Consider the following 21,366-nt stretch of genomic DNA (forward strand, 5'->3'; position numbering starts at 1 on the left):
CCCGTACCATAACACACGCACACAACACCTTTAATAGACCACACACACCAAGGGATAACAGCAACACAACCACAATCACAGCCATAACCACAACCATCACCGTCACAGTCCTACACACACGTCCGCACACGGCGCAGCAGCAACGCAAACACCTCAAAACACACACGAATACAGCAGCAGGCTAAACAGACACAACACGCAGTGCAACTAGTGCAGTTATGCAGTGGGCGCCCCTCTTTATGCTCTACCACGTCACAGAGGCAAGGCACACAAGCATGCACACCCTAACCATCACCATCACCATCCGGTCCGGTGAGTAGGCCTCTGCATGGAGCTGTCTAGGTACATGTCAGTAAGCTGCTTCATTGCGTTCGACGTGGGTGCACCGGTAGTTCCACTTGCACTGGAGATGGAAAGGGCGCGGTACACCGTCCATAGGGTCAGACGGGTGGCTTCGTGTGTAATGCGTACAATGTGTGTAAAGTTGTAAACTGCTTCTCGAGACGAGAGCGCCAGTGTACTATTCCAGGTTGCTTTCCACTTCTAGCCCTCAGTGAAACTGCTGTGGTCTTCCTCAATCACGTAGATAGGGAAGTCCACTGTGTTGGTGAAGATAGCTCTTTCTGCCTCCCGAGAACTCTCTGTCAACAAAGAAGCAAAGTGCAGAATGGTGTGCCCGTTCGACGAGACGTCCAATGCACGTGCACGCCGAAAAGAGGCAGAACAGCGGAAAATCGACTACACGCTCCTGAAACGTGTGTTTGTAGTTCGATGTACGGGAAAAGAGATGGATAGGAGGAGACTAGCTGCGGAGAAGAAGAGTTTCGTCAATGGATATACGCCAACTGCACCAGCTGGGCATGCAGCATTGAGATACCACGGACTCTTGAATTGCAGGGTAGTCCGGAAACCCGGACGAAAGACCCATACTGCCATCATGCTGCGTCAAAGCTTGAGATATTATCGACGCACATACCTGATGAGCATTGAGGGGGTGTTGCAGCTGGACTGCAAAGGTAGAGTGGCGGAGCTGCGAGAGTACCGGGCTGTCATCGAATCAGCAGGGTCATCACCTTAGTGCACCATAGCTTCAGTGGCAATGGTGGCTTGCTATCTGTGAGAACAGATGTGTTATGAAGTTGCCCTGCGCATTGCACGAGTCCACGCGGCTGCTGGAGGTGAAAGAAAAAGAATACACCACGGCTGCACACCTTTCGGTGTGCCCCATATCTGCAAACACGGCTGGCACGTAGTGTGTGGTAGAGCCACTGTAGCACATGGGACCTTCTTATACGAGCGGTGCACCACTCCCACAAACAAATGGACACGGAGAGCCGCTGTCAGATGCGCAGACATATTCTCGTGCCACTTCCTCGAGAGAGGAAGAGCTATTGTGCAGCAAAGAGTGGCAGGCAAGGTCAGCCCTTGCCAGGTGAGCCCGCGTTCTGTCCCCCGTTCTTGGTGGTTATTGTGGCGAAAACACGACAATGCGAGTCGACGTCTTCAGTGTTTCAGCGGCGATCTTGGAGGGCACCGGTGCTGCGACGAGCAGGTCTTCTTCTCTGCTGCTAGCTGTGTGACTAGCATCTTCTGTGAGAAACTCTCAGAAAACGTCATGTCAGACTTCTCAAACATCGTGTCCCAAGATTGCAGAAACTCCTCTGAGGGATCATGGTCACCAAGTCACGCGTCTCGAGACCCGCGCCGCTTACCTTCTCGCAGCGGTGTTTGCAGATGCTCTTAAATAGTGGTGCGCAGCAACTGCACCCACTCACGAGGGCTTCACGGGCATCGCTGCGGGGAAAGACGCCTATGATTGCGCTTCATTCTCTCTTTTCGCACGTTTGCAGGAGCCGTCGGCACTATCGCAAGTGCTATCGGCGTCCGAGTCCGGTGGCGAGGTTTTAGCCGGGGTCGATGTGTCCCATGAAATTTCCCGCAGTTTAGGGTAGCACTTACCAATGTGGCGGGTAAGCATGTCGGCTGAAGTGAAGACATCTGGGATGTCGCCGTCGCAGGTGACTGTGATGTTGTACCCAATGTGGAGGAACTCGTCTCCCTTGTACTTGAGTGACACGATCAAGGCAGTGGGACCAGTCGGATCTGGGATATCGGCCACGTTGGGGGGATCACTCTCAATGGTGAACTCGTGTCTGCCGAGCGTTGTGAAGGGGCCCACCTCCATCTCGTCTAGCTCCTGGTCTACAGGGAAGTCCCACACTGGTGACCAGGTGAATGTCACGTCGATAACATCCTTTGGCGGCTTTTCGAACACGTCGAGTACTAGGTGCAAGCGAATCGGGGTGTCGAACTTGCTGGGGTTGGGGCCCACCACCTGCACTTTGCGCAGCTCCACCCGCGTCGTCATCGGTGCTCTGCCTCGCAGACGAGGAGTGCACGCCGCCGAGAAAAAAGATGGGAGTCTTCGACGCAGCTTCCGGGCAAGCTAACGGATAGAGGGGTGAAAGACCAGCGAGTTGATGCAAATCATCGAAGGGAAGAGGAGGAGACGGGCGGAGAGGTAGGGCTCTGGTCTTCCTAGTGCCCCTGCTCGTACCAGATCTCATTTTGTGCGTTGACATGGGCAGGCCGCGTCCCACAGGTGGCGGTTTTAGGTGCAGGCGTGGCTGTCCCGCAGGGACGCAGATGCGCGAGCTTGTACGTTCTTTTTTTTTCGTTGCTGGATGTTCGGTCACTCGCTTCGCTTGGCACCGCTTTAACTTGTCGTGTGTAGTGCTTAACAAAAGCCAGCAACGGTACACGCACACGGAAGAACTAACTGGCGAACAATCATGCCCTTTCTTGTACGTCGACGTGGACGAGTGGCACCCTACAGTCGCCCGGCTGACCGCCGTGCCATGTCAGCGGTGTTGAGAGAGTGCCAGGGCAGCACGGTAGCGCTTCCAGGCTGATTCAGGTGCCACTTCTGGTGGTGCTTCGCGAGCTCGTATTCCTCGATCGTGGCGGGGAAGTCGCGATCAGTCGGCGGGCGGATGTAGTGTGCACTGCGTCGACCAGCGCCGGGGTGGGCATAGTGGCTCTCGTCCTCGTACCACTGCGCCAGCCAGCCCCGCTTGCGCGAATTCGTTGCAAAGTTCTCTAGCCCTTTCCGCTCGGGCAACTCCTGCTCCATAAAGGTGGGGAACTCCTCCGGGTGTAGCTCCTGGTAGAGGCCCTCGTGAGACATGTACACATTTGTGAAGGAACCACCGGCCTCCTCGAGCAGCTGGATAGCTTTCGCAGACGCGTTCTGCAGCTCGATGTGCAGCGGGTAAGGTACACGCTCCACGTTACCGGCAAGCAGCACCATCCCGGGCCACACGACTTCGCGATCGGCGATCACCTTTGCAATGCGAAGGTGGTACAGGGTGATGGTCTCATTCGGGTTTAGTCGGCCCGTATCCACGGCCCACAGCAGTTTGCCGAGGTTAAGTCGCGAGAAGGACGCCTTGCCTTCGTACCGGTTGCGCGGCCCTCCAGCAGACACGCGCGGTGCCAGCATGAAGCGAGGCGTCATTTTCCGCTCCTGCCACTGCCCCTTGGCAAAACCACGCCGCGCATCGTTGTAGCTACGAGAGTACTTCCAGCTACCGCCAATCTTCATCCATCCCATCTTGATGACGTTGTGACCGCTGCGAGGCCCAACATACTCAGGCGACTGCGTCAGATCCATCCAGCTCTGTGTTATCTGCGGGTTGATGTACTGATCCCAATGGGACCATTTGTGCGTAGTGGTGCGCTCATTGAGCTGCGTCCCAACAACGGGGAGCGGGTGATCGGCATCAAACTCTTTCCTGCCCTCATAGTCCTTCCAGCTGAGGCGCGGTTTGGCGAGGAGGTTGTTCTCGTAGATGAGCGGGAAGATTGACTGAACAGGGTTAAAGTGGAAAGGCACATTTTGACGAACGGGGTGAAACAGGCGGTACCGCCGCTGCACGGCGGAAGTGGAGAGCATGATCGCCGTGCTACGGAGAGGCGGGGACGTTAGGCCACATGGAGTGGGCAAGAGGAGAGCAAGAAGAGGGGAGGCGGGGGAAGGTGGTGAAGGACGGGTGCACGCTGGTCGAAGAAAGCGAGAGAGGAAAAGGAAAAAAGAAATATTGTCTGCTTGTCTGCGTAGCGCCTTGCAGAGGTGTTTCTCACGTGGAGAATGGCGCAAGAGGCTTCAGCTCCAGCTGTGGTGCGCCGATTCGGTGAAACAGTGGGCAAAGAGAAAACAACAATCTGCAGAATGTATTCCTCTTCTTGACGTACTCTTCAACCGTCTACTGCGCGGCTGATACATACCGGAGAAAGAGCCAAACACGTCCCCCTTCTGGGGCAAAGAGGCAGCCACGGGTGCTCTATCTTACATCGTGCAGGAACATACCACCGTAGCCACAACTCATCAGCACACACTAAAACGTGTACCGGAGCTGTTCACCGTACTCCAGTGTAACGACATGACGCTATCCCTTGGGGTTCGGTTTTCTTACGCGCCATCGGTAATGTTCAGGCTTCACATGCGCTGGAACGCGTCGATGGTCTTCATGACCTCCGCAGCCACCTCCTCAGCGGAGACAGTGGCGTCGACGCCACGGTAGCAGTGCTGGTAGGAAGTGGTGATCTCTATTCTGCGCACCTCGTAGTGTTCGTAGTTTTTCGCAATGGCGGTCGGCTCTTCTGTGTGCTTGGATGGGTCAGCCGCGCTGGCGGTGGCGCGCTCCAGTGCCACTGACGCTGGGATCTGCAGCTCAAAGACGTGCTGTGGAGATATCCCCGACGTCTGCAGCTGAATCGCGTCTGCGCGTGTTTGTGGGAAACCGTCCAGGACCCAGCCCCTACCGTCCTTCTGCAGACGCTTCAGCTCGCCGAGCACATCCGCCGGCATCACCATATCTCCGGCAACCGCGGGAGTAGCAGCGACATGCGTGACGCCATAATGGGCAGCCAACGTGGCTGCCAGCGTGGTTTTGCCGCTGCCGCATGGACCGATGATAATGACGTGAACAGGGGTCGGCCTGCGGAAGGCCTCCTCCAGAAACACGAGTGGGTCTTCAGGCATCTCCAGCACCAAGTCGTGCATCGCTTCTTCTAGAATCAACTGAATGCCCTTCGACTCAAAGTACTGCAGAGCGGCAGCGGAGATGGTCCCGGTGGACATGGTGTCGTCGTGCGCAGTAGAAAGAGAAAGAGAGAGACAGTATGGCGGGAGAACGTCGGCACAGGCGCTACCAGCCAGCGTTCTCTTACGTAAACTGAGGGTCGAAGAGTGCCAGGAGAGGAAGAGGGGGGGAGACAAGAAAGAGTCGCTGACACTAGTAGATGTAGTGTGGAGGCAGCAGCGTACATAGAGCAAAGCTGCGATGAGCCCGGCTCTCTTCCATGGAGTGGTACAAAAACAGATGAACGGGAACAAGGGAGGTACCTCCTGGGACGGGGACATAGAGAATCAGAGACCCCACAGCGACACCACTCCAGCGCACTCAGGCACCTCTCTGCGTTGCACCGGCTCTACGTGGAGAAACACCCCAAGCCCACAGGTAGCGGACCTGCGCAACCAAGAGAAAAAGATAAAGGTAGGGCAAAGATCCCGAAGTCAATCTCGGTAGGTGGCACTCATTAAGCAGTGGCGCGCAAAGAAGGAATTGCTGTGTTGGCTAGTTGAGCTCGAACTCGATCTTGTAGCACCGCTGCGCAAGGTCTTCCGCCGTCAGTCGGATGGTCAGCTCCAACTGCTCATCAAGGCGGCGAAACGAGACGGTCTTCTCATGGCGGAACTTACCAGGCAGGAGAACCGTGGTTTGCTTCCAGTGCGTCGGTGGGGCAAGTGGGGAAGTGTCGAGGATGGCGTCGCCGTAGCTGACCTGAAACCACAGAGTAAAACCCTCCACAGTGAACTGTCCTGTCTCGTCGAGACTAGCCTTCGCGGAAGCGGTGGTGCCGGAAGTCGAGAAGTCAAAGGTGCGCGCCGCCACAATGCTAGTGAGCTCGTCAACCGCAAGCGTGTCAAAGCTGCCTTCCCAGAAGACCATACCGTCGTGCAGTAAAGAACGCGGCGGTATGACGTCCACCAACGGCGACGTCGCCTCAATATGCTCCTCATACTCGAGTTTGCCGAGGGCACGCAGGGAGACACCGCCAACAGAGTCCCAAAAGGGGGCGAAGGTCTCTGCGTAGTAGGGCTTCAGTGTGATGGGCGCTGCCAGGAGCCGGCCGTTGGAAGGAAGCATGCAGACGGCAAGCGAAGACTGAAGGGCTGCGTTCACGTCGCGGCAAAAGTCACGGGCTCGTATCACTGAGGGCAGCATGCATTCGTGGAAGAGGTAGAAGCCCATCCACTCCGACACTACAAGCGCCACGCCGCCGTGGAGGCGAACACACGGGTGCTCGTTCAGAAATGCCGCCACGCCGGCCGCGACAACTTCCTCGACCCTGGATGCGATGACGGTGACGCGGTCAGAGAGACCGTTGTCGGAAAAAATGTGTTGTTGTACTTTCGCCAGGTACGACGCCTCAAGAGAGAGTACGTGCGCAGCGCCTGATTGGGCTGCCCAGCAGGACAAGATGCCTGAGCCGGAGCCCACATCCATCACCACCTTGCCCTCAACAACAGACCTGTCAGTGAGGAGGGTCTTGTAGAAGTCCATGCGCGGACGATCACGAAGCATCACCTTGTGGACGCTGAGGTCCGCGTAGCTCTCAAAGTATTGATCATCTTTGGAGGCGTTGGATGCGTAGTCCTCTTGATGCTGCATGCGGCCCGATAAGAAAAGGCGGCGGCTGAGGTTGAAAAGGAAAGACACAGACCCCCGCGCCAGGAGGGAAGGGCGGAGAGGGACGGCGTAGCACAACAGCGCCGAGAAACACGTAGAAAAGAGGGATGACGAAAGGGAGGGAGAGAGAGTATGGCATCACGGTAGTACCACCCCCTCCATACCGTCTGAAAAGAGCAGGCATGTGCGTGTGGGAACACTGACAGAAGAGGGAGGGGGGGACTGTTGGACTGCACTGGCGACTCTGATTGTGACGGCGGTGGTGTGCTGCTTTCGAGGGCAAGGCAGACAAGCGGGCAACTACCCGTGTTACACGGTAGCGGCCGTGTTAATTACTCGCGACTATGGAAACATAAATTTGTTTTAGCATGCGGTGGCGCTTGTCTTTATGGTTTGCGTGGATACCTCAACCAGCCAGCCTTACCTCTTTGCAGGGTCTGTGAGAACGGGGGAGGGGGGAGGGCACCACGCTGCGCAGCGCGCCCAGAACGGCGAGAGCACGTGCAGCAGCAGAAAAAAGGTGGATCGTGGTTGCTGTCGGTTTCAGAAAGGGGAGGAGTAACAGCCCTCTACTTGGGTCAGATACACTGGTACGCGGTGCTTACGAATGCTGGAAGGTGCAACGTCATATAGCCGCTTTCTCCTTGTTGTCTTCTGTGTGTTTACTCAATCTGGAAGATGGAAGCGACACCCTTGGAGAGTTTTCGAACCCGCTGGAATAGCTGGCACGCCCGCTCGGCATCTCCGTGGCTCTCAGCAAGGCGCGCCTCCTGGTACACATGAAACGCCTTCTCATCTTCCTCCGAAGTGAAAATGGCGGGTGTACGGTGGTAGAGCAGGTCTGCGCGGCAGATGTACTTGTGTCCTTGCAGCACCGGTGCCCCTTCGTGTAGCAGGTTGTAGTAGAAGAATGCGGCTGAGCCCTTCTTGGGGTGCACGGCTCCCACCCGCTGCGTTGCGTTGCCGCGGTACTGGTTCTCCTCCTCGTCCAGGTACATGACGTTGCACTGCTCACCCGCAAAGATAAAGGTCTCTCCACCATGCAAGCAGTCATTGAGGTAGATGAGGAGCGTGTAGAAGGAGCGGGTATTGAGGTCCACAATGGTGGAGCCGTCCACGTGCGGCATAAAGTGGCCACCGGGGTGGTAGCGGCCGAAGAGAAGGTTCTCGGAGAGGGCGTGGGGCACCCATGTGCCGGCGAGCTCGCGCTCGAAGAGCTCTTCGGCGTTCGGCATATCTTCCGAAAAGCACTTCGGCTTGAGAGGCACGACACGGGCAATGCGGTCGTACAGCTTCGCCGAGAGGTGCGGAAAGTTCGCCTCGATGGTGTTCACGACGCGCACTGCTTTGGAGGCGCTGTCGCACGTGGCTTCTCCGTCGGCGTCGTGGTGGTTCTTCTGGAGCCAGAATGTGTAGCCCACCTTCTCGCACGCCGCTACGAGCTGGTCGCACTCCTCGTGCGTCAAAAAGTTCTCGAGCACAATGCAATCGGCCTTGCCGTCGCCTATGGAGACCATCGCCGGCGTCGGGAACTCCGTCACATGGTCAAATACATGGTCGATGATCTCCTTGTTGAGGGGCTCCCCCTTCTCTATGATGTTGTTGTAGCTGAGCATGACCGCATGCTCATGTGCCCTACACGGTGTCAAGAAGCACGGACGTGGACGCCGGTAGGTGACTACACTAAACACCACCCACCAAGTCCGAATTGCCGGGAGAGAGGGAGGCAGGCAGGCAGGTGGGAGGGACGCAGGCCTTGCTGCACACAGCAGAATTGGGTGCTAAGGAAAGCACAAGACGCGATCGAAACAACGTGAAAAGGGGAACACAGAGAATCGGTGAGAAGTGAGGGGAGAGATAAGGGACACGAGTGCGGCGTGGCCTCCACGCTTGCTGCTCATCATCTCAGGGCAGCGCCTCAAGGCCCGGGCGACAGGGCATCGCCTTCTTCTTTGTCCGCGTTTCGTCCGAGACGACTTTCACGGCAGATGCCGGAATACAGGGGACGAGGTTACGAATGGGGGGAGGAGAAAGAGCGCCTCTCATGCCTTGGCGACCTGCATGCACTTCACTGGCGCTCGCCTCTCGTGTGTGGACGGTGTTTTAGCCCTTTCAAGCGGCGTTATACGAAAAGAGAGGTCAGGATGGCCGTCGTTAAAACTCGCGTGCACGCACTGAGGGGCTAGAGACACCCGAAGTGCTGGCCTTTGGGAGCTAATCCAAAAGAAGTGCACGCACCGCGAGGCGTGGGTGGAACCACGCCTTTTCCTCCTCGCCCTCCGGCGCCTCACACATGGATATTGCGGCGCGCTTTGCAAGCTTTAGAATCTTGTCATCCTGCGTGATGTAATTCCGGAGGGTGGAGGTAATAGGGGCGAAGGGCGGGATGATATACTCTTCCAGCGCGCTGTGCTTGCCGAGCTCCGCCAGATAGGCACGACGCTCTTCTGGGAGCGAGTCCGCGCTAATGCAGGGCGCTTGGAGCTGTGCCGTGGGTTTTTTGGTGTTAGTGACGGTGTGGAAGCGTGCGCTGTCCATCTTGCGCTCGCGGGCAGACTGCATCTGCATCGAGTCGGCGTTGCAGGGAAGGAGCAGAATGCTGCTTCCCTTCATGCCCATACGACCCACGCGGCCAACGCGATGGATGTACGACTGCACAGTGGCCGGTGGCTCAAAGTGGTATACATAGTCGACATCCCGCACATCGAGCCCAAAGGCGGCAACATCGGTGCAGAGGAGAATGGCCCCCGTGCCCATGTTCACGGTGCCGTCGCGCTTCCAGCCGCTCGTGAAGACCTGGTTCTTCTTCTCTGCGTCTGAGAGGGCTTTCTTCGGCTTGCGGGCCGCATTGCTGCGACTCACGTGGGTCAGAAACTGGTTGTACTGATCGATGCGGGCACTTTCCGTCATGCCCTCGTACATCACAAACACCTTTGGTATGTACAGGAGGGGGCGTGTGCCCTGGCACAGGACAGAGAAAAGCCGCTGCACGAACAGAAGAACACGAAAGTTGTTGAAGAAGACAAAGTGCTTCTTCGACGCGTGCAGGTTCATGAGCTGGACAAAATACGGCAGAAAGTTCGCGGCGTCGCATACGACAAAGCGGTTGGTCAGCTGTGAGACAAAGTCGTCGTTGGACCGCAGCGCCAGCGTGTGCAAGGTACTGCCACAGTTCGCGCACACCTTCTCAGCATAAACCTTGAGCAAAGGCGAGGTGGCGACAGTGGCGCCGACAAACGCGAAGTCCATCCACAGCCGTGCGCCGGCTTGCCCGGTCTCATTCACCCGCACCGGCCGCTTCTTCGCGGCTGACTTGCGGCGGCGCGGTGATGGGCTCACAGGGTCATGGGTACGTCCATAGGCAGCCACGAACTGCTGCACCGTGTTGCGCATGTCGGGGGAGTTGTAGAGCAGGTCTGCCTCGTCAAGGACGACAACGAACCGCGCTTCCATTGTGGAGTGGAAGCGTACACTATCACGAGAGACACTGCCCATCTCTGCATCGGTGTTTGCTTGCGTTCTGCGAGCAAGGTAACGTTGCCGCGTTGCCTCGTCTTGCTGCGCCAGCAAGTCCGCCATGTCATCACTGGACGGGCTGAGTGTCGCTTTCTGCGCCTCCTCCAGCAGCGGGAGCAGCTCGTCAAAGTCCTTCGGAGTCGTCACGAGGATAGTGCCCGCACCACGGGCCCCGCGCTGGAGGTGCTGCAGTACTGCCGCTGGCTTCTGCACAACGCCGTCGCAGAGGACGAACTGGATGTTGAAGGGGTAGCGAGCCGCCAGGCTGCGGCCGACCACGAATGTCTGCTCAGCCAGCGTGCGCGACGGCGAGAAGATGACGCCGAGCACGTGACGAAACAGGGGTGGTCGCTGATGCGACGCTACATATGCTTCGCAGGATCGCACGCACCGCTCCATGATGGGGAGAAGAAACGCGAGGGTCTTACCACTTCCCGTTGGCGCCTCGACAACAGCGCTTGCACCTGGTTGAGTGAGGGCACGCAGCGCGAGTGCTTGCACGGGAGTGGCATGGGAAAAGAAGAAGACATTTTTCAAGGCGAAGATGGATGCCTTGTGCAGTTCCGGTCGAACATCCTCCCACGGTAGCTCCAGCGCATCGTCGTGCCACGTCTTCTCCTCCGGCTCCCATGTGCGCCGAACACGCTTTGCAGTGAGGGCGGTGAGCAACATAACAACAGCACTGAGCGTCGAGTGGCGCGCAGATGGACGTTGTGCCTTGGGGGGGGGGGGCAACAGGGAACAAGACGCGAATATCCATGCGAGAGCAATCGAAAGGGTCGAAAGGCGCGTGGGCAAGTCGCCCCGGCGCGAGGACCACAGACGAACTCGACGAAGCAGGGAATAGACGAGACGAGAAGAGGACATGTGATCACAGAGAAAGAGTGAAAGTGGGTAGAGAAAGTGATTCCGCGCACGCGAGAGGCGGAGGAGTGTGTGGTGGCGACAACGTATAGGGAGTAAGCTGCTCACGCGCACGCGCAAGGACAGGCTCATGCACCTGAGCAGCAAGTGAAATGGATAAACTCATGGGAGAACCGCACGAGCAGGTGACGTTCATCGGCCACCGGCGCTGTGGCAGCTCTGGTCCCTGTGGCATTCGCAGGGACGCCGCCCACGCGTCTCCTGCGTCGACAACGCATCGAGTCATGCCGAGGATGTTGTCGAACGGGTCCATCTCTCTCCCCGTTCCATTCGTGTTGGGCTTGGCGCACCATGCGTCAGGTGTAGGACAGACGTAAGTGCTACGACAAGCAGAAAAGGATGAGCACAAGTACGTACACAGACAGCCTCTGTACGAAGAAAATGAGATGGACATGGGTGGAAAGGGGCATACACTCCGTCACCCCTCCGTCCGCCGCGTCCGCCCTCCTTCGCTCTTGTCAACTCCTTCTTCCTGGCACATGTGCGTCTCCATCGTACGCCCCCATCGTCCATTGGATGGGCCCCAACAGCGGCCGTGCTTTAGTGGGCAGAGATGAGGGGATGACTAGATGTCGGCACAACATCATCCGTCACATCTGACCCCAGTGGTGTCTGCGCGTTCCTCTTTCGACACCACTCCTGCACACCAGCAGGCGGGTGAGCCCCCCGCCCTGTGCGAGGCCGGCATAAAAAGGAGGGCAATGAAGATGTCATCCTACTTCTTCGTGGACTTGTCAAACGTCCGCCTGAGGGCTTCGTACTTCTGTAGGTCTGCCTTCGTCACAGAGGGTTTCAGCTGCGCTCGAGCACGGAGGAAGTGTTGCAGGCAGACCGTTATCGGCCTCCGCTCCTCCTCGGCCGCCGCCGTCGCAGGTGGCAGTTCAGCATCAGGAGTGCTAGCATCCGCGGTCTCCGCTACCGCGGATGTCGCGATCCGCTGTTGCACCTCCTCAAGGGCGTCCTCTACGGCAAACATCATGGCGTCCGAGCAGAGAGCGAAGAAGTCGGCACCGGTGTACACAAAGTCAAGCGGTTCCAGCACTGCCGAGAGATCAACGTCGGCGCTCATGTCGAACTTGCGGGTCAGAGCCTTTATTGCAAAGAGCTGCTCCTCGCGCGTAGACGGAATACCGAGGTAGCACAATCGATCGAAGCGGCCGGGGCGCAGGAGTGCGGGGTCGAGCAGGTCCGGTCGGTTTGTGGCTCCAATGATGAACACGTCTCCACTCGCCGTGCCGTCAGAGCGCTTCTGGCCAACGCCGTCCACTTCCACCAGGAGCTGCGATACAATGCGGTCCATGACGCCTCCGGCGTCGCCCTTCGCGCCACGCGCCGGCGCCAGTGCATCGATCTCGTCGAAGAAAACAATGCACGGCGAGTTGTCACGCGCCCGCTGAAAGAGGAGCCGAATATTCCTCTCACTCTCACCAACATACTGGTTAATCAGCTCCGGACCCTTGACGGATATAAAGTTCATGCTCATCTCTGTGGCGACAGCCTTCGCCAGAAGCGTCTTCCCGCAGCCGGGAGGCCCGTAAAAGAGAACCCCGGTGCGCTTCTTCATGCCCTTCTCGAACACCTCAGGGTATAGGATGGGGAACTGAATCATCTCGCGCAACTCCCGCTTGGCTTCCTCCAGGCCGCCCACGTCGCCCCAGCGAACGGGCTGCAGCTTGGTGGAGACCATGCTGTACCCGTGCGACTTGAGGTAGGACTGCACCACGGACTCGCACGAGACGTCGCTGACGACCGCCAATGCCTCTCCGGTGCACCGCGCGCACTGCGCTGCATCGCACACGCACGCCTCCACAAGCGACAATATGTCGGCATACGTCAGACCTACTGCCCAGCCCGCGAGCGTCTTGGGTGGCAGAAGGACGCTCGCATGCACACGATGGTGCGCGCAGCTCCACTGCAGCAGTGGCGCGATGAACGCTGCGCGGTCCTCCTCAGATGGGTTGCCGCACTCCAGCACACCGTCTGCGTTGGTGGCACGAGCTGCGATCATGGGTGGTACAGCGTCCATCGATTCGCACAGAAGAAAGAGGATGCGAGGTCCTGGCGGTGGACCCCCGGCCACCAGCGCTCGGACGCCGCTGCTCGGCTCGTCGAGCACCGATAAAAAGTGCGGACACAGATCCGCTATTCTGTGCGCGTTGTGGACAATCAGTACCGTCGCCGCACCGCATAGCTCGCCGAGAAACGTCCGGGTCAACATCTCCAGCTCCGCCTCCTCCATCGCCTCCACGGAGGCGAGGAGGCAGGGAAGGCCAAACTCTGCAGCGGCGCACTCGACAAACTCGCGCGGCAGGTTCTCCTTTACTCCGTGAACAACAAAAGTGTGCACGTCGTGCTCCAGTGACGGCGTCACAACACGGCGCAGTTCACCACAGAGGCGAGCGTACACCTCAACATGGGCAAGTCCGTGTGCTGGGGATGGGGCCCAGATCGGTGTGGGTTCCCACACTCGGCTGTTTCGCTGGTGCACGAGCGCCACCTCCACGGCGTCTGCCTCGCCGCCGCAGTTGCGGAGAACACCAAATGACACTGGGGTGCCACTCCTCTCCAGACGCACCACGCGCAGGGCAAGAAGGTGGAGGCAGGAGGCGTTTTCATCCACCCACGTTTCGTTCCATTTGCGGACCTTGTGAGACAGCACGCGCGCCACACACTCCAACACATCCACGCCTTCCAGTCGCCGCGCCACTGCGTGGAGCGTGTCCTTTTCAAGGTAGAGTACGTCGCCGGTGCTGACGAGGCGTCCCTCCCAGGCGGCAGCTGAGGCGGCGCCGAAGAGTGCGCACAAGTCAGCGTAGTGGAGCCCGTAGAGCTCTGTCAGAGCCGCATCGTTCACAGCAGGGCAAAGGACGATCTTCGTGAGAGCGTGCGTCTGTGCGGCACCCGATCTGTGAAGAAGCTCTCCGGAGTCATCTTCTACAGGCTGGAAGGCATCCACAGGAAGGCACAACACCGTGTTCGAGTAGTCGAACGACTGCGCGGACGACATCAACACCTGTGACGGATGACTGTAGAAGGCGGCGCGCACGTTTCGGAAGAGCTCGGCGCCCACCATCATCATTGCGTCAGAGGACGAGCCTGTGGGCGTGGGCCTTAACTCATTCACCACAAACACGCATTTGTGGCAGCCGCCGCTCACCCTCACGAGAGCCTCGTCCTCGATGAGCAGGTTCTCGAGGGCGCGTGGTGTGGCGAGCGCCGTTGAGCCGCGGAGGCTCTTGTCCAGACGCACAGCGACACACGCGTCCGGGACGTCATTGTGGTAGGCCTCTCCCGAGACGTCCTTGTCCGTTCTGTCACCAACAATGGGAGCGGGAGGGAGAACCACCATTGTTACTGCCGTGTCAGCGCTCAGACTGCAGTGGGTGGACGGGATCAGGTCCACGACACGCAGGGAAGGGTAGGCGTCTGTGCCAGCCACAATCTGATGCAGGTGCAGAGTCGCGTGATTCTGCGCAATCTCCGACTGCAGCGAGTACGTCCCTGGTGGCTTGCCCATCACCGCCTTGTATCCCTCGTCTGTCAGCGCGCGAAAGATGCAGCGCGTCATGGGCAAGTAGGCGCTATTCGGGGTCATTATGTGCGCAATCGCGTGTCAGCGATGGAGAGCAGCACAGCGGCAAAGAACGCCGTCAAAACACGTTGTGGCGAATGGCTGACTCCGTCACGCCACCAGCGCCAAAGAAAAGCAGAGTTCTGCAGGCAGCCAGAAAAATGAGAAAAGCAGCGGCTCAGGAGGCGAGGAGAGGAGAGGAGGGGTGAAGAGGGGAGAGGTCGGAGTGGGAAGGAATAAAGAAGGAATATGGAGGCCGACAGCTGTGACCTTCTGGAGGGTGGTGCGCGCACGATGGATAGAGATAGAGGTGCAAGTTCCGGCAGCAGCAGGGAAAAGGAATGCAACGATGCTGCAGAGCCTCTCGCCAGGCGGTGCAGCCCACATCACTGGATCACCGCGGCTCTTTAAACCATTGCGGCCGTCAGGCGTTTCGTGGGTGTGGGTACTCTGCTCCTGTTTTCGTTTTTCGTTCTCGGTTTTGCCGTCGACCGCGGCAGTTGGCGGTGCACCGCATGATCGGACACACAACGCCTGCGCCGCATCGTCTTCCCTTGTTCAACTGCACACCGCGGGACTCGGCGAGGCTTGGCCCCCGTTTGGTGCGACATGTGCGCCGCGGAAGAGAAATGGGCTGGTTCGCCGTTGGAGTGGCACATTTCCCGCGTCCAGGAGGTCGAAGAAATTGCCGCAGACGGTGAGCACAGCGACAAGATACCCCTGTCGGACGCTCGAGACTACGTTGAGTCCGTGCAGCAGCTGAGAGTAGCCGGTGGCGTATGCGTTCCGCTTCAGATTCGCACACGCCTGTGTCTCAGGCGCCGCACTCTGTAGAACCTTGCACCATCGCACGTGCGAGTTCTCGGTCAGGTCACGATCGCGGCAGTCGCAGCACTTCCGCAGCGTCCACATTGTCGCCTCTAGCAGGAGCTGCTGCCGGTAGGGCGGCAGTCGCAGCAGCGTCACACTGCGCAGGCGCATTGCGGGCAGAATGAGCGCGTGCAGTGTTGCCTGCTGGGCCAACTCCGTGTAAAGGCAGCTTGCAATGACCCCGGGATCCCCCATGCTGTCGCGGCATAGCGCGCGCACCAGCTCCTCTGGGACCTCGGCACAAAGCGCCTGGACATCGCTTGTATTGGGAGGTATGTGAACGCTGAGACACCGTCCCACGGAGGTGCTCGAGAGAGCAAAGTCGCGCTTGTCCAGCCCTGCCGCGGACAGCGACTCGAAAAGTCGCGCGGCTCCGGCAGAAGGCAATCCCTTTGCTCTCGCCACCCCAACTGGGATGTAACTTGGCAGTATATACTCCACCTCCTGACGCGCCTTTTCGTCTCTGCTCAGAGACAGCGGTGCAACACGCACTACGGGATTGTTGGAGATCGTGTAGAGGCCCGCTTCACGAAACGGGTCCAAGCCCAGTGCTCCCACCTCGCCCCGCGGCCTCGGAGACGTCATCGCGTACCCGACAAACGGGGCTTCATCGCGGCTCCTCTTTCCGCCCTCTCTGGGGGAGGGAACAGTAACAGAGCGGCGACGAGGTGACGATTCACTGCGCACCTCCGATGCAATGCCGCCGCGAAAGGTCTCCAGGTATTGTAGTTCGACATCAATAGCCTCCAAGCGTTGCTCCATTCGCCGTTGAACCTCTGCCAGCTGGCGCAGGAGAGCGTCCCACGCGGTATGCTGTAGACACGTCGCGTGAAGTACCTCGGCTGGCGAGGAGGAGGCAGCTTCCTGGGTCATGTCTGGCTCGTCCATGATCCTGCCACCTAATGGCAGCAGCCCCAGAAACGGTAGTTTAAGAACGCACTGAACGAGGTGGAGTAGTGGGGGTGTGATCGACAGAGGGCGTGAGCCGTCGCGAAACAGAGACACCGCGACAAGAGAAATGGTTGTGGAGCAGAGGGGCCCGGCTGCGATGGCTGAAAGGCCGTAGCAAGACGAGGTACGACGGGACGGAGCGCCAACGGAGCTGTGGGCCGTGCACGTGTCTGACTCCCCTCACGCTGCAGTTTGAGAGGAACGGCGCTGTCACACACACACACGCATCATCCTTCTCACCCGCCCGTGCGCAAAGTGCCCAACAATGTAAAGGCATTCACTCACAGAAAGGCGATGCACTCGCAGCAGCATGGCTGCACCAAAGCGCTTGCAGGGCGCAAGTCGTCGCAGAAGTCCTCTCGCGACTACAGCACACGGACACGTTAGCAAACTTTGGGATGTTTTGGGAATGCGGCTCGTTTTACTTTCGATTCAAAGCGTTTACTCTCCGCCATTGTGGCATGGCTCCAGCGCTACTCGACCTCACACACACACAGGGTCTGTCACATGCCCCCGTCGCCTCGTGCGCTGGCAGCAGCGGTCACACGCGCTACAGCAATACAACGACCCTCTCATCCGAGAGCACGGCCTCTGCTTCGACGTTTGCCTGCCCACCACCCGCTCCCCAGGTCACCGCACAGACGCTCCTCCATCATATCGGTCGCTACCTGCTGCATACCCCTCGGTGTGGCCCAGGCCCCCCTCCCATACACACACATACACAGCAGCAGTAGGCAGTGTGAGCGCCGGGGGGATACGCTCGAGGCGCATGGGCATCTTGGACACCACATATCAATGGTACAAACGTGCTCACGCGGTCGCGGGTCGCCCCGACGCACAACGCCATCCAGGGCCTGACCGCGGACAGCAGCAGCGATACATCGCACCGACCTCCCCTCCCTCCCTCCCTACGCCGTCGACACTCCATCCTGCAACCAAGAGAAGTGGTTCGACACTGGCAGGGATAGGAGAGGAGGAGGGGCTCCTCAACTACTCCACACAGACAGAGAGAGTTTGGGGAGAGGGGGTTGCGCTGGACCATCAGATGCCACGCACTCAACAGTGCTCCCCTCCCCTCCCTCCACCATCATATCAGTGTAGGGGAGGAGGAGGCCGCGGAGGTGGGAAAGGAAAAGAAATCGTTCGCACAGAAAAGCAAGAACACCGCCGGCCCGCCAGCATGTGCATGATCGCCCCCCCCCTCACCTACATGTGATGGGACGCGTACGCCGGCAACGTAACTGATCGGGCGTGTCCTGTGGTTCGGTGTATGCTGCTCCGCAGCACTTCTTCTTGCGCTGACTGCTGTCGCGGTCACTGCGCTCGTCCGTTTACGTGTCAGCTATCCTCGTCATGAGAATTGTCTTCTTCGTCGTCGGAGTTTTCTTCTAGGCGCCGCTGGGCCTCTTCGTACGCCTCCCACTCCTTCTCCTTCTGCAGCCGGCGCTCTCGAAAGAACTTCGCTTCCTCCCTTTCGCGATCCTCGACGAGCTGGAGCTGCGCCAACAGCTCCCGCGCCTCGTAGAAGCGCTGCTTTGCAAACTCCGTTGCTTCCTTCTTTAAGCGGCGGTCGGTGCATTTTCCCTCCACGGACTCGCGCGCCGTGTTCATCCAGAAGGAGGACGTCCTGGCGAAAAAGGCAGTGAACGTCTCCTCCCTCTCCGGCGTCGGCACCGCCGACGAGGCGCCAAGCTGCGCCAAGAGCTGCTCCTTGTGCACCTTGAGACCCTTTTTTCCCGTCCGCGTAATGCTAGCGATGGCGTCCGCCACTCCTTCGACACTCGGAGTCGCCTCCATCGCAAGCTCCGCGGGAATCGCCTCCGGCGCCTCGTCGCCCTCGTCCTCAGGGTCGAGCACCGGCTCCCGCGGCATGTTACCAAAGTTCACGCCACAGTGCCTCACCCCGTCAGCGCCATCCTCCTCGTCGTCGCCGCCGTCGTCGTCCTCGTCGTAGTCGAGATCGTAGACGGCGCTGACAACCGTGCTACCGCTTTCCCATGAAGCGGCGTCGCTCTCGGACTCCTTGCCTAGCCACACTGCGGCGGACAAATCCTGCGACAGCAGCGGCTGATACGTGTCCAGCTTGTTCAGGTTCAGCGTGAAAAGGTCTGACATTGTGATTTCCTTCTTGCTGCTCTCAAACTGGCCTCCGTAGAGGTACAATGTGTTGCCCACCACCACCATGGCAGAGTCCATGCGCCGGTGCGGCAGAATTTGCCCATGCCGGTTTGTTTCATAACTCTCCTTCATCTCCTGGCTCGCAGCCGCCGTCCCTGGCTGGCCGGTGCGGTCATCGTCGTCTTCGTCCGTGGTCGAGCTAGTCTCCTCCTCCCTGCTCGACTCGCCACGGCGGAGATCCAGGGCGCTGAGCTGAGCGGCTAGATCGTCCAGGTGGTCGCGCTTCCCAGCCGCCGCCGCGCGCTTCGCTACTCGCCGCAGCACGACAGGGTAGAAGCGCTTCGTGTCCATGTGAAACACATAGAGGTCGTTATAAAAGGTGGAGACCATCTTGCCCCCCGGTGACTCGATGTCGACCACGCCGCCAAACAGGTAGAGCCGCTTATCCTTGAAGGCGCAGGAGACGCCGCAGCGGATGGGCGGCGGAATACCACCAAGTTTAATCTTCGTCCACACTGGCAGCGGTCCCTCGCGGGAAGCGTGGTCCCTCTCCTGCCGCAGGGTTATCATCCACAGATCATGGTGCACCGTGGCCTCCGACTTCTTGAAGCGGTTAAACTTCTGCGTCGAGTAGCCGCCATAGACAAAGAGCTCGTCTTGGTAGACGCTCATGCTGTGCCCGCTGCGCGCGTGCGGCAGGTCCGTCATTGGAGCCGTTTTCACCTGGGACCAGTGCCCTGCCCCGTCAAGGTTCGACAGAATCCACAGATCGTCGAAGTAACGGCACTCCTGTGCATTGTCGTAGAAACCGCCGAACATGACGGCGTTGCGCTTCCACAAGGCCATTCGATGGCCGCTGCGGGAGGAGGGGCCGCCCTTGAGATTCTTCAACTCCTCCCACTCACTGCTGCGGCAGTCGAAGCGCCACACATCCTTGAAGTGCAGGTACTGCGACTGTGACTGCGAGACGAACTCGCCACCGAACAGGATGAGATACTGCTTGTAGACTACGGCTTGGCTGCTGCTCCGTGGTGCCGGGTTCACGGCAGAAGAGAGGCGTGCCCAGGCGTTGCGCTTGGCATTGAAGAAGTACGTGTCGTTGTACGCCTCTGTTGTCTCGCCATTCCAGAATTCACCACCAAAGAGGATGAGCTCGCTGTCGCGTTCCGGGTGCGGCACCAAGACGACGTTGACGCGCGGCGTAGGTGGGGCCACGTTTTCGACCTCCTCCACGGTTTTCAGCTTTCCTTCCTGCTTCTGGATGCGCTTGAGCGTCACCTCGATGGCCTCTTCGTTGTTGAAGCCCTCCACCGCTTCCTCGCCAGTTTCCTTCTTCACGCTCTTCTGGAGCTTCAGCGCCTGCCGAGCGGCTCGCTTTGCGGCCTTAGCAGGGTCCTCATTCTTCTTGCGCTTGTCACGGCCCTTGCCCATTCTCGCTTCCCCTCCTCAGGTGTTCGTGCGTGCGGCCGCCGGCAATGAACGCGAAGGTGTAAGAGGACCGGCGTGAAGATAAATGAAGCGACAGCGGTGCGGGGTGAGGGGGAGGGAGGACAGTGATCCCGGTAAAAAAGAGTGGGGAACGCGGCTAAATAAAAATGTGCGGCAGGACGTCTGCCGTTGTCGATGAAGACAGGTGGTGTGTGGAGACGGGTTTCTGGACGTTGTTGAGTGTCGTCCACAGCGACACGAAAAAAACAAAGGGACGGATGCGAGCGTCGTGCAGAGCGCAAACAGGATAAAACAGCGAGAAGCACCAGAACTCGATCAGACATGCATGGCGGAGTTGAGCACGAGTAGCAGGTCGGATGAATGTGCTGCATGCACGCCAACCGAATCCAGATAGCGAGAATGGCGAAGAGGCAGACCCACACACTGCCGTGTCATCATCTGCGAGTGTGCCCGCAGTGATGCAGCACCAAGACGCGGCACAGGAAGCTCTTGGATGCGTCCAGGTGCTGCACTGCCACAGCTTTGCATCTCAGCTCGTGACAACAGCTTGTCCTCGGCGCTCATATCACGTGTCATTGCTGCGCCGCAGAGTCACGCCGACGTAGAAAACCAAGGTGCTCGCTTCGGCACCGCCGTTACGTTGCTGCTCACTACTCTTTGCCGTGCCTTCTACTGGGCCTCTGAGAGTGAAGGATAGCCGCGGTGGTCCCGGTCTGTTGTCAGCAGGAAGGAAAACGTGAAGAGGACGCAGATCCGTGGTGAGGTGGGGCCGAGGCACCTCGCGCCCCAGCCCCGTGCTCACAAGCGGAGTTGTGTGTGCAACTCGCTGGATGAGTCACAGGGCGGAGATAAAAACAAGAGACGATGGGCACCCAACGCACGCAAGAACTGAGGCACACCAAAAGCAGGCTCGGCAAGACACCGATCGCTCCCGCTGGCACTCCGGCACGCCCACAAAACGGCATGCAAACGGACGCGTTCAAAAACCCAAAAAGCACAACGAAGTACTCCTTGTGCTGCATCGCGTCCATTCAGCTGCCATGGCGGCACGGCGCCAGCGCCACTCGGCCCCACCCACACACACACACACACACACATACACACCAGCAGTAGGCAGTGTGAGCGCCGGGGGGATACGCTCGAGGCGCATGGGCATCTTGCACACCACATATCAATGGTACAAACGTGCTCACGCGGTCGCGGGTCGCCCCG

The 21,366-nt window shown here is 59.0% G+C and overlaps 9 protein-coding genes across 9 annotated transcripts; all 9 read right to left on the reverse strand.

Annotated features, from left to right (window-relative positions):
• Nucleotides 1-1,810: 1,810 nt before the first annotated feature.
• LMXM_16_0005 (anti-silencing protein a-like protein) lies at nt 1,811-2,368 on the reverse strand (the record flags this gene model as incomplete). Its single annotated transcript, XM_003873634.1, has 1 exon — nt 1,811-2,368. The coding sequence occupies one exon, from the start codon at nt 2,366-2,368 to the stop codon at nt 1,811-1,813; it is 558 nt and encodes a 185-aa protein (XP_003873683.1).
• A 462-nt stretch (nt 2,369-2,830) lies between these two features.
• On the reverse strand, nt 2,831-3,955 carry LMXM_16_0010 (conserved hypothetical protein; the record flags this gene model as incomplete). The annotated part of the gene is made up of 1 exon (XM_003873635.1): nt 2,831-3,955. One exon carries the CDS (start codon nt 3,953-3,955, stop codon nt 2,831-2,833), a length of 1,125 nt encoding a protein of 374 aa, XP_003873684.1.
• Nucleotides 3,956-4,498: 543 nt separating this feature from the next.
• Nucleotides 4,499-5,143, reverse strand: LMXM_16_0020 (conserved hypothetical protein; the record flags this gene model as incomplete). The annotated part of the gene is made up of 1 exon (XM_003873636.1): nt 4,499-5,143. The coding sequence occupies one exon, from the start codon at nt 5,141-5,143 to the stop codon at nt 4,499-4,501; it is 645 nt and encodes a 214-aa protein (XP_003873685.1).
• Nucleotides 5,144-5,639: 496 nt separating this feature from the next.
• LMXM_16_0030 (conserved hypothetical protein) lies at nt 5,640-6,737 on the reverse strand (the record flags this gene model as incomplete). The annotated part of the gene is made up of 1 exon (XM_003873637.1): nt 5,640-6,737. One exon carries the CDS (start codon nt 6,735-6,737, stop codon nt 5,640-5,642), a length of 1,098 nt encoding a protein of 365 aa, XP_003873686.1.
• A 680-nt stretch (nt 6,738-7,417) lies between these two features.
• LMXM_16_0040 (conserved hypothetical protein) lies at nt 7,418-8,371 on the reverse strand (the record flags this gene model as incomplete). The annotated part of the gene is made up of 1 exon (XM_003873638.1): nt 7,418-8,371. One exon carries the CDS (start codon nt 8,369-8,371, stop codon nt 7,418-7,420), a length of 954 nt encoding a protein of 317 aa, XP_003873687.1.
• Nucleotides 8,372-8,969: 598 nt separating this feature from the next.
• On the reverse strand, nt 8,970-10,943 carry LMXM_16_0050 (conserved hypothetical protein; the record flags this gene model as incomplete). The annotated part of the gene is made up of 1 exon (XM_003873639.1): nt 8,970-10,943. The coding sequence occupies one exon, from the start codon at nt 10,941-10,943 to the stop codon at nt 8,970-8,972; it is 1,974 nt and encodes a 657-aa protein (XP_003873688.1).
• A 967-nt stretch (nt 10,944-11,910) lies between these two features.
• LMXM_16_0060 (putative peroxisome assembly protein) lies at nt 11,911-14,790 on the reverse strand (the record flags this gene model as incomplete). The annotated part of the gene is made up of 1 exon (XM_003873640.1): nt 11,911-14,790. The coding sequence occupies one exon, from the start codon at nt 14,788-14,790 to the stop codon at nt 11,911-11,913; it is 2,880 nt and encodes a 959-aa protein (XP_003873689.1).
• Nucleotides 14,791-15,324: 534 nt separating this feature from the next.
• LMXM_16_0070 (conserved hypothetical protein) lies at nt 15,325-16,524 on the reverse strand (the record flags this gene model as incomplete). Its single annotated transcript, XM_003873641.1, has 1 exon — nt 15,325-16,524. The coding sequence occupies one exon, from the start codon at nt 16,522-16,524 to the stop codon at nt 15,325-15,327; it is 1,200 nt and encodes a 399-aa protein (XP_003873690.1).
• Nucleotides 16,525-17,925: 1,401 nt separating this feature from the next.
• On the reverse strand, nt 17,926-20,136 carry LMXM_16_0080 (conserved hypothetical protein; the record flags this gene model as incomplete). Its single annotated transcript, XM_003873642.1, has 1 exon — nt 17,926-20,136. The coding sequence occupies one exon, from the start codon at nt 20,134-20,136 to the stop codon at nt 17,926-17,928; it is 2,211 nt and encodes a 736-aa protein (XP_003873691.1).
• Between the last annotated feature and the right edge of the window lie 1,230 nt (nt 20,137-21,366).

Source organism: Leishmania mexicana, chromosome 16 (assembly GCF_000234665.1).
Source record: "Leishmania mexicana MHOM/GT/2001/U1103 complete genome, chromosome 16".
NCBI lineage: Eukaryota > Euglenozoa > Kinetoplastea > Trypanosomatida > Trypanosomatidae > Leishmania > Leishmania mexicana.